Below are 11,660 nucleotides of genomic sequence, written 5' to 3'. Positions count from 1 at the left end.
CACACATTCCACCTCCTTGTCATAGAACTTGGTGTTGCCAAACGGTACTCGCTTTGGTTCACCTCTTCCCGGATCTTCCGTATCTTCCGTATCTTCATGGTACGGCTTCAAACAACTCACATGGAAGACCGGATGAAGTCTCAACCAAGAAGGTAGCTCAAGCTTGTAAGACACATTACCGACCCTCTTGATTATGGGAAATGGCCCCTCGTATCTTCGGACAAGGGCCTTGTGCAATGATCGGGTGGACTTGTATTGTGAAGGGAGGATTTTGACAAGTACTAAATCTCCCACATTGTACTCTACATGCCTCCGTTTCTTGTCCGCCCATTTCTTCATTTTCTTAGTTGCTTTGTCAAGATACACCCGTGTGATGCCGGCTTGCTCATGCCATGACTTAGCAACTTTGAATGCCGCGGGGCTGCTCCCTTTATAACTTGTACCCAAAGTGTGCGGCGTGAGTGGTTGTTGACCCATTATCACCTCGAATGGACTTTTGTTGGTGGCTTCACTTCTCTGTAAGTTGTATGAAAATTAGGCTACGTCAATCAACTTTGCCCAATCAAGTTGGTTGGCGCTCACAAAGTGCCGTAGATAAATTTCTAACAAAGCATTCACTCTCTCAGCCTGCCCATCGGTTTGAGGGTGAAAGCTTGTAGAAAAGTGCAGCGCCGACCCTATGAGTTTGAACAATTCGGTCCAAAATCTCCCGGTGAACCGACTGTCTCGATCACTTATGATAGACTTCGGAAGACCCCAATACTTCACAACATGCTTGAAAAAGAGCTTGGCTGTGTCTTCCGCTGTACATTCCTTTGGTGCGGGGATGAAGGTAGCATACTTCGATAACCTGTCCACCACAACAATAATGGTAGTAAACCCCTCAGATTTCGGCAAACACACTATGAAATCCATTGAGATGCTCTCCCATGGTCTACTCGGTGTGGGCAACGGTTCCAGTAATCCTGCGGGACTTTGGTGTTCCACTTTGTCTTGTTGGCACACAAGACAAGTTCGTACAAACTGCTCCACATCGTCCCGCATTTGTGGCCAATAATAAGCTGCTTCCAACAGTGCTCGAGTGCGCCTTTGTCCTGGATGTCTGGCCCATTTGGTGTCGTGACACTCCTTGATTAAGTTCCTCCGCAAATTTCCCCACTTTGGAACATACACCCTTCTTCCTTTGGTGTACAAGAGGCCATCTTCTACCCAAAAGCGCTTGGTCTTGCCACCTTGAGCTAAAGAAACAAGTTGCTTGGCCAATGCGTCATGCTCGAGACCTTCCTTTATAAGCTGGAGAAGATCCCCTTGTATCTTGCTTATGGCTGTAAACTCGGCCTTCCGACTCAATGCATCTGCTACCAAGTTGGCTTTCCCGGGCTTGTACTCTAACACATAGTCAAACTCGGCCAGGAAGTCTTGCCATCTAGCTTGCTTGGGACTGAGCTTCTTCTGACTCTGAAAGTAGCTCGTTGCCACATTATCCGTCTTTACCAAAAACTTGGACCCAAGTAAGTAATGCCGCCAAGTGCGTAGACAATGCACCACAGCTGTCATCTCTTTCTCTTGCACCGTGTATCGCCGCTCCGTATCATTGAGCTTCCGGCTCTCAAAGGCTATGGGATGTTCTTCCTGCATTAACACACCTCCAATAGCAAAATCGGATGCGTCAGTATGTACCTCAAATGGTCGAGCATGGTCGGGCAATGCTAACACCGGCTCCTCCATGATGGCCCTTTTTAAAGTGTCAAAGGCTTGTTGGCGATCAACCGTCCACTCCCATTTTATGGCCTTCTTAAGCAAATCCGTGAGTGGTGCGGCAATGGTAGAATAGCCTTTGATAAATCTCAGATAATAGTTGACCAGGCCAAAGAAAGAGCGCAACTCGGTAACCTTTGTTGGAGCTTCCCACTCCGCAATAGCCTTCACCTTGGCTTTGTCCATGATGAGCTTCCCATCAGTGATCTTGTGGCCGAGAAACTCTACCTCCGGCTTGGCAAATGAACACTTCTCCCGCTTGACATATAGCTTATTTTCTTGCAACACATGGAAAACTGTCCACAGGTGCTCGGTATGCTCCTCAAGAGTGTTGCTGTACACCACAATGTCGTCGAGGTAAACCACCACGAACCGATCAAGATATGGATGAAAAATGTGGTTCATGAGGGTGCAAAACGTGGCAGGGGCATTGGTGAGGCCGAATGGCATGACTTTAAACTCGAAGGCTCCGTAACGCGTCACACATGCGGTCTTCGGCTCATCCCCTTCCGCAATCCGCACTTGGTAATACCCCGACCTCAAATCAAGCTTAGAAAAGTACTTGGCCTGTCCAAGTTGATCAAACAAATCGGCAATTAGTGGAATGGGATATTTGTTTTTGATGGTTACCTTGTTAAGTGCCCGATAGTCGATGCAAAGGCGAAACGACCCATCATGCTTCTTTTGAAAGAGGACCGGAGCTCCATATGGTGCTTTTGAAGGCTTGATAAATCCGGCCTCTAAGAGTTCTTTGAGTTGTCTCCGCAACTCGTCTAATTCTGGTGGCGACATCCGGTATGGAGCTTTGGCTGGTGGTTTGGCTCCCGGCTCTAGCTCAATCTTATGGTCCACCTCCCTCCTAGGTGGTAAGCATTTTGGCAACTCGGATGGCATGACATCCTTGTATTCTTCAAGGACTTGGGATATTTCCCCCGGGATTGGCTCTGTGTTGTCCACACCTCCCTCGTCCTCCAACTCATGCACCATGGCGAGAAAGGTCTCTTCCTTTCGTTTTAGTCCCTTCTCAATTTGCATTGCGGAGAGTTGGTTGCTTGGTGCGGCTTTGCTCAATGTCGGAACCATGCACGGGACTCCCTCAAGGATGCATATAGAGTTGTATCGCGATAGGGGTACCGCATTGAATTGCCTGAGAAACTCCATGCCAAGAACAAGGTTAAAATCATCTAAAGGTGCAACAGAAAATGATACCTTGCCGCTCCATGTGCCAAGATGTAGCTCAACATTCCGAGCCACACCCCCAAGTGGTTTAGCTTCAGCATTCACTGTCTTGAGCCATCCGTCTGATTTCTCCACCTTGAGGCCTAACCGTCTTGCCTCACTATCTTTGATAAAGTTGTGGGAAGCACCCGTGTCCAATAAGGCTTGAACTTTCTTCTCGTTGATGGTGGCTTCGACATGCATGAGGGACTTATCTTGAACTTTTGGTTGTGCGGGCTTTACCTTCAAGGCATTGAGAAGTTGGAGGCATCCCATATTGGCAGTCTTGGATGTGGATGTCTCAGGTTGTTTCTCTTCGAACATGGCATTGAAGGCCTTGCGCTTGGGGCAGTCACGGATCCAATGGTCCCCATCACAGAGATAACAATTCTCACGGTGCTTGTATTCCTTCTTGCCATCCTTCCGCCATTCTTTCTTGTGAGGCGGCTTATCTCCCTTTTCTCGGTGGGATGATTTGTCTCCCTTTCCTCCCCCACCTTTGCCATGATCGGACTTGCAATCCTTCTTCGGCTTGGATGTTTCTCCCTTGCGGAACTCAACAAGGGTGTCGGCTTCGGTAAGGGCTGAGGAGATATTGGCTACTTGACGCCTTTGGAGCTCCCTTTGTGCCCAGGGTTGGAGCCCTTCCATAAAGTTGAATAGCAAATCTTCCGAGTTCATGTTATCAACTTGAAGCATAAGTTTAGAGAATTCATCCACATACCTGGAAATAGGCCCCGTGTGTTTGAGTTCCTGCATCTTCTTTCGTGCCTCATATGCTACGTTGCCCGGATAGAATTGCTTTTTGATTTCACACTTGAGTAACTCCCAAGTATTGTGCCTTGCATAATCTCAGCATGCTTCCGTTGCCACCACGCAATTGCATGGTCCTCAAGATATCCGGTTGCAATGTTCACCCTCTCTTGCTCACTTTGGACATTAGTAGCTTCAAAGTACCTCTCCATGGACCATAGAAAGTTCTCTAGCTCTTGGGCATCCCACTTTCCCCCATACTTCCGCGGTCTTGGAACTTCGACCCTTGCGGGAGGTGCGGCATTGGTGACAACCCCGTTTGCCACCGCCCTCTTACAAAACGCCCAATCGCCCTTGCTTTCTTCTAGACCCGATCGGAGCTCTTCCACTTGAGCTTGTAATGTCTTGAGAGAGTCCAACACCACCGCTTGGAACTCCTCAAAAGCTTGATGCTTATCGGCAACATGTTGGCGAAACTCTCCCATGGTTTCGACCATGCCTTCAACATCGTCCATCTTTTGATCGAGGACGTCGAGGTGTTCCTTCACTTCGGCAACATTCACCTCGTTGCGCATCACCCGTGCTTCCATGGAGGCAATCACGTCCACGGACTTGTCCTTCCCTCCTCGAGAGTTCTTCTTGGAAAGGTTGGGGTTAGGATTGGCTTCCCTCCCCCTTTGCTCTTCATGGTAAACTTCGGACGACATCTTGAACCAAGAATCTTCCTGCTCTGATACCAACTGTAACGACCCGATTGCTTTCCTTCAGACTCGTTCAGCCCTTAGGTGCTAATCCCCGAACGATTGCCCTAAGTCAACCTTGCTTGCTCACGCTCCTAGCCTTGCAAGTAAGAAAACACTCACACAAACTCACAAGAGATGCTAGAAGAGAACTCTTTACTAATTGAGAGAACTTTACAATTCTTGGATGGTTTGGCCAAATAAAAGCCTCCCCCTTTTATAGTAGTTGGAGTATACAATGAATGGTCTAGATCGTCCGAGATCAACGGTGGAGATTAGCTAACTCCCAACTACCACCTACCAACTACTATCTACCAACTACCACATTAATTACAAGATTCTAGCATATACAAGAGTATTCCGGAAGCTTCTAGAATGTCCGAGTGACACACACCAAGTGTTTGATGAAATGCTTGAGAAGCGTCACCCAAGGCAGAGTTGGAAGCAGGGGTATAGCCGAAATATCATTGGGTCACTTGACCCGTTTAAATTATGAAATCATTTAAAGTATGTGAATTTTTTATAGTAATTAACAATTTTGTTCTCATTAAAATTTATATTGATCCTATTAAAATTATTCATATTTTATTAACCTCACTAAGATATTTCTATTTTTTATTGATTTTAGGATTCAAAAGTACCAATTTTTTTCACGTTTTCTCTCTTCCTCAATTCCTCTTATATTTTCTCATACTTTTTTCTTCATTTGGTTTGATTAATTAAGAAAAACTACTCATTTGGAGGTCACAAGATAAGATGAAGCTCATTTTTTGTTATTTTGCTTTAAAATATCTTCTTCTTCTTAATTGATGAAAGATTATGAGTTATGTTGCCCTAGGTTGTTTTAATCATTTTATGTATGTAATTGACATAATTGAATATTGAATGAGCTAGGTTTAGTTAGTTTTGGGTAATACGTTTGATTTTTGTTGAGTTTAATAAATAAGTTTGAAATTGGAAGATGAAATTCGTAGATTTCAACCACGAAATCGAACGAGAGATCAATTGTTAAATAATTATTTAATTACATTTATTGAAAGAGATATTTGATGGCATTGCCAATAAATCAATTATGCAACGTTTTCAAAATATGAAAAATCGTTGAGAACAATTATAGAATTGATAATTTGGTATGTATAATTTTTAAAATTAAATATTTAGATTATATATTTTTATACTTATTATTCTAATATATATTTTATTACAAATTTATCAACTTAGATTTTTTAATCATATTGTCTTGAAATCTTGGCTACACCCTAGTTGGAGGAATTTCATCTCATGATATTAGGTTTCTTTATTGAGTAAACAACATGTTCCCACCCAAGGTTTGACGAAATCCCAAGTTAGTACCACTGGTTTCATTTATTCCAGATTCCCACCCTTAAAGTGACGGAAAAACGTTTGATGTAACAATNTTCCGGAAGCTTCTAGAATGTCCGGGTGACGCACACCAAGTGTTCGATGAAATGCTTGAGAGGCGTCACACTTGGCAGGTTTCGTTGCTGTGGCATGGACTTGTTCCTAAGCCTACCGTGAAGAAGAATTGCTTGTCAACCTTTTGGGGCACATTGACGGGGAATTGTGCACTTGCCAAGCTACGAAGTTTATTTGAAAATTTTGTAGCAAAGGATGTGTCATTGAGAGGAGGTAAAACTGGTTTAAAGAGTGGACGATTTTTGATGGAGTTGCTAGAACGAAAGTTGCGTGGTTTTTCATACTGTAAAATACCAGCAACAGTTGAATTGTCGAAAGTGCCTTGACCAGTCACATAAGGCCTAGCAGTCATTAAAAATGTTGCACTTGGGTAATGGGATCTGGTTTTCAGAAGAACATTTGTTGTCTGACCAGGGGCAATGAGTAGTGTTTCAGTTTCGAAAGGTTTAACATAAACAGCATCCACATCCACAACTATAACAGTGTGATTTGCTATGCTGAAGAAAAGCTCATCATTGAGTGCAGCATTGGTTAAACGTAAAAGGTAGGTTTTTCCAGGCTTCACCTTCAGCTTGAATGTATCTGCGAGCATAGAGTTACAGAAAATCAAATAAATGCACTTGACCAATATGATATTTCCACTTGAAAAATGGTATTGACAATTAATGTCTTTATGTAGACTTTAATACCCTTAGCAGAGCAATTATACAAAGGCCCAGGAAGTCCATTGATAGTATAGGCATCAGACACATTTGGGCCTCCACCTGTTTGAAGGGCCTGGCTAATGATAGCCTCAGTATCTCCATTAAACCACTCTCCTGCAATTTATACATTATTGTTTCTGTAAATAAATTCTGATTGGCAAAGTTGCTTAATTTTGGTAAATTCCAAAAGTATCTTGTTTATAGTTATAATTACCAAAGATGATGGGAACTTCCTTGTAAGGTTTCGCAAATGGATAAGGAATACCACGCTTGGGAAGAATGATGATGGGACCATAGATAGTTGATCTTAGCCATGATATATGGGCATGCCACCACAGTGTACCTCTCTGGCCAACAACGGTGAAGTTGTAAACATAGCTCTGCCCTGTTTGAATAGGGCATTGAGTTATATATGCTGGACCATCAGCCCATCCACTTTGAAGCTGCCGAATGCCATGCCTGTTACAAACAAACCATATAACTTGCAATGCCTATAAGAGCTAAAATGTTTTTTTCTTCTTAAATGTGTATTATATCATTTTGTAATAGATAGCTAAAAATAATAATAATCTCATCAGTGTGCATGTATTTATACCAATGGATGGAGATATTGTTCTGGACATGGTTAACGACTTTGATAAGAAGCTGGTCGCCCTCCCTTGCAACAACGCGAGGCCCTGGAAACTGCCCATTTACTAATACAATGCTCTTGGTATGGCACAGACGCGTCACATTTTGCAATTTGATCTACGCAATATTTTGATAAAACAATGTTAAGAGATAAAAAAAAAAAAAAAAAAAAAAGAATAGTAGCCACAAAAATTAGTTTTCAGGGTCATCTTAATCACACATACATCAAACTTGTAGTGCCTGGTGATACTAAGTGCAGGCTCAACAAGTAGAGACAAGGTGATTAAAGAAAACAGGACTCCAAAAACTGCTGATGATTGAAGTAGAAAAACACCCATTTCTCTCTCCCCCTTTTTTCTTTAGAGAATTAAGTAATTGAGGTCAAGAGAGCTGAGGGATGTATTCCTTGAGTATGTATTCATGAAAGCTTATACGGTAGCATATATATACAGAATTGAGGAAGGTTCAATTGCCCATTAGGTGATAAAATTTTATAGTTTAAAAGTACAGAAAAAAAACAAGAACAGCTCGATGACTAGTTGTTAGAACGACTTTAGAGTGGTGTCAAAGGCAACCAATTAATATGTCTGACCGCCTTTCTTTCAAGTGAAACCTTGATTATCAGCTAATTTATAACCTTCAGGAAACTTTTCGCTTCTGATATATCATACTGCCATGCACAAAAATATTAATGATTTTGATCACAACAACATTGGTATTTGGTATTCGCCTCGCCCGTTCCCTGATATTGGTGAAAAGTTCAAATCAATGAGACTTGACTTTGAAAGCAAAATCCAACTTATTTTGGTATTGTTCAAGAACAAAATCAACTGAAAGATGGGAATTGTATTTCACGATTGTCCTCCTTTTTTTTTTTTTTTTTTTTTAATGATCGGAGTGTTCGAGCCAGTTTACGCGTACTTCAACTAATCTTCTAAGACTATAGAACTACCTGTCGAGTAAAAACTCTAATGATTACCTCTATTAACAATCGAAGAGAGATTCGAACTCAAAACTTATTGAGTAATTAACCCAAGAGTCCCTCTCGAACCAGGATTGTCTTTTTTCTTCTCTAGCTTCACCTCAGTTCATTTGATTAAATAATACTGAATACCAAATTGACGTACCTAGTTAATAAGGAATATCAAATCTAATAAATATGAAGTTATTTAGCGTAGAATATAGGATAAAAGAAGTCATTTTCAAGTCCATAATATAGAAGACTCTGCCGGTAAATATCATAAAAGGTTTTTGACCTTTAAAAAAAAATTGATTGATAGATAAATCCAAACAAACAGAAATTAAGATTAGGCTTGCTTGAAAAATTACCTAATTTATAAGTAGGCTGTAGTAGCTAGCAGTAATAGCTACTGTATTATTTAATTTATAGTATTTTATGTAAATTTAAAAGTACATGAAAATATGAAAAAAATCGATAGAATATTTTGGTAACTTCTTCTTCTTTTTTCTTTTTTCTTTTCCCCCCTAAATACCAGCATTGTAAATGGTATCGTTTACCTCTCTTCAGCTTCAATTTTCCATTAGATAATAGCTTGGATAGAAGATTGGTGAGAATTGTTGAAACATGGGGAGATGTCTGTGTCTTTCTTTAACATGTGGGTGTTGGGGTTTTTAGTATGAAACCTCAGGGGTTGTACTTAAATAGCCTTTTTTTGAATGTCTTTTAAATATTTCGGCATTTCGAAATAATTACGTCATATTACTTTATAGATTTTTGGAAATAAGAATTTTTTTGGTTAATGGTACAATTACGGAATTATTACTTTTATTTTCTACATAACAGCAGAGTCTAGGATTAAAATATTTTATCATTTCAAGCATATACAGATTCAATTTCTTTTAGATGAATTTTATTCTGGTTAATTATATAAGTTAAAACTCTCGTATCAACATTATCGTAAGTAATTGCTAACCACTAGCATTTTTTTTTTTTTTTTTTTTTTTGTGGTGATCAGGGTGTCCAGGCCAATTTGCTGCATTTCAACTATTCTTTCAGGACTTTGAAGTTGATGGTCGGATAAATCCGCTCAATGGCTACCCCTATCAACAACCCACGTGGATCGAACTTAGAACCTTTGAATAGTGCATCTAAGACTCTTAGTTGACTGCTAGACCACCCTTATTAACAACCCGGGTAGATTGAACTTAGTACCTTTGAATAATAAGTCACACTATATATGTAATATGTTCAAATATCTCCCAATATTTTTCATTAAAATAATACTTTCTGACATGTAATGACTTCTTTCTACTAGTATTTTTTTATAACATATACAATAAAACATACATACTTAGTATATGAAAATAGTTGGGTCCAAAGTTTTCTTTACTTACAAAACATAATTATTTACATATATAAAAAATAACTAGTACAAAAACTTAGCAACGGTGGACAGTAATGCCAATCCTCTCCGCTTGTCAACGTTCCTCCGACCGCTGCTCACCTATGTCCTGCAAAAACATGGAAAAACAACGGGGTGAGCATAAAAATGCTCAATAAGTAAATCCCTTAACTCTTCTCCTTCTTTGGTTCTTTCCTTACTTAATTTCTTCTCTTTTCTTTCACTGTTTCTTCCTCTGTTTCTTACTCTCACTGCTCTTTTCTTTCTTTCTATTTCTCTCTGTTCTTTCTTTCTTATTCTTTCTATTCTTCCTAACCATGATGAAATTCATGGCAATATGCATGAATAAAATGCATATGCAATAATGCATAAAATGCTTTTTCTTTCTTATTTCCATTTTCTTGTTCTATTTCTTTTCTTTTCTTTCTTGTTTTTTCTTCTCTTGTTTCTCTTTTCTTTTCTTTTCTTCTCTTGGCTTGTTCAAGCCTTCTCATTCTTTCTTATTCTTATTCTTTCTTATTCTTTCTTTCCTCATTCTTATTCTTTCTTATTCTTATTCTCTCTTATTCTTTCTTTTTCTCTCTTATTCTTTGCCGATCGGTCTCGGTTGATGTATAGATTTGGAACCTTGGCCATGTAAGTGAGTATAGTCCTCATCTACATGCACTCTTGAGGACCGTACAAATTCTTCTTTCTTCTTAGGCCACTCAATTAAGGTGGCATGCATGTAGAAAATTCTTCTTGGTACAATCCTCATCCACATACACTTTTACGAGTCGTACAATTCTTCTTCTTCTTATGCCACTCAATTAAGGTGTCGTGTATGTGGGAATTTCTTCTTAGCACTCACGATTCCCCATCATAACAACCTATTCTTTTCTCTTCTTTACCACTCCTTAATTCTTTAATGCTTATTCTTCATTTCTCTTTATTCTTAGAGTGTTTTATTCTTTCTTGCTTTATTCTTTATGTCTTTATTCTCTATTCTTTCTTAAATTTCTACACATACACAATTATATGCATATGGATGACTCATGCTTGAAATTCTTACTTGGATACTCATGAAATTGCAAATTGCAATGTTCATAAAATTAAGGTTTCTACTCAAACTTATACTTCTCTTAGGCATTTCATCAAACATTACTTGTGCATAACAAACCCTAATTTAATTATCATTCAATTTGTTTCTCAACCATCACAAAATGAGAGAAAATCTCTCTTGAGCATCACCATACCTACACGGCAAACACATCCTCAAAAATTCCTCCATTCTTCCAATTTCAACCCATCATCAAACCATCACATACACTTCTCATATTCAAATATATCTACACAAGCATAATCATCATCAATCTCATCTCAATTTCTCAATAACCATAACATATGCATACTAAAAGAAATCTCTACTCACTTGAATTCTTAACTTAACTTGAGTTGGATTTTGAGTGGAATTTACTTACTTTATGCTTGAGTTCTTCTCTACTAAGCTCTTACTCTTGTTGGATTCAAAACTTCTTCTAACCCTAAGCCTAAACTTCATAAAAACTCAACTCTTACACAAATAAATTATAGATAAAGAGCATGAATCTTACCTTTGAAGTCTTAATCAAACCCTATTAAAAACACTCAAAACCCTCAAAATCCTTGGAGGATTGAATGAAAATTGAAGAAAATGGGGAGTAGGTGGGGTAGGGGAATGAAGGAATAAGAGTTACAAACCCTTATCATCTTATTTTATAAACTCACTTTCCCATTTTGCCCTTACACTTTTATGAAAATTCCATCCTTGTCCTTAGTCAATTACCATAATGCCCTCATTTTTATTGTATTCTTTATGAAATTATACTTTTTTTCACTTCCCACTTTTTCAACTAATTTTGAGTGAAAATATCAATTTCCCTTAATGCAAATTTAAGGCATTTTCTTCATATTCTCTTAAAATAACTAATAAAAATTAATTAAGGGCTATAAAACATAATTTAAATCATGTACCTCCATGTTGGGCGTTACATGACTGTCAGGGTCAAAATGAACAAAAAAGAAATTTCTTTCTAAAA

The 11,660-nt window shown here is 39.2% G+C and overlaps 1 protein-coding gene across 1 annotated transcript; it reads right to left on the bottom strand.

Annotated features, from left to right (window-relative positions):
- Positions 1-5,952: 5,952 nt before the first annotated feature.
- Positions 5,953-7,581, bottom strand: LOC116134708 (laccase-17-like). The gene is made up of 5 exons (XM_031420372.1): positions 7,465-7,581; positions 7,206-7,357; positions 6,825-7,069; positions 6,596-6,724; positions 5,953-6,488 (listed from the first exon to the last, which is right to left on the bottom strand). Exons 1-5 carry the CDS (start codon positions 7,576-7,578, stop codon positions 5,953-5,955), a joined length of 1,176 nt encoding a protein of 391 aa, XP_031276232.1. The 5' UTR covers positions 7,579-7,581.
- Positions 7,582-11,660: the final 4,079 nt, after the last annotated feature.

This window comes from Pistacia vera, unplaced genomic scaffold (genome assembly GCF_008641045.1).
Source record: "Pistacia vera cultivar Batoury unplaced genomic scaffold, PisVer_v2 Contig290, whole genome shotgun sequence".
In the NCBI taxonomy this organism is placed as follows: domain Eukaryota; kingdom Viridiplantae; phylum Streptophyta; class Magnoliopsida; order Sapindales; family Anacardiaceae; genus Pistacia; species Pistacia vera.
This window is presented reverse-complemented; position numbering and strand designations above follow the sequence as displayed.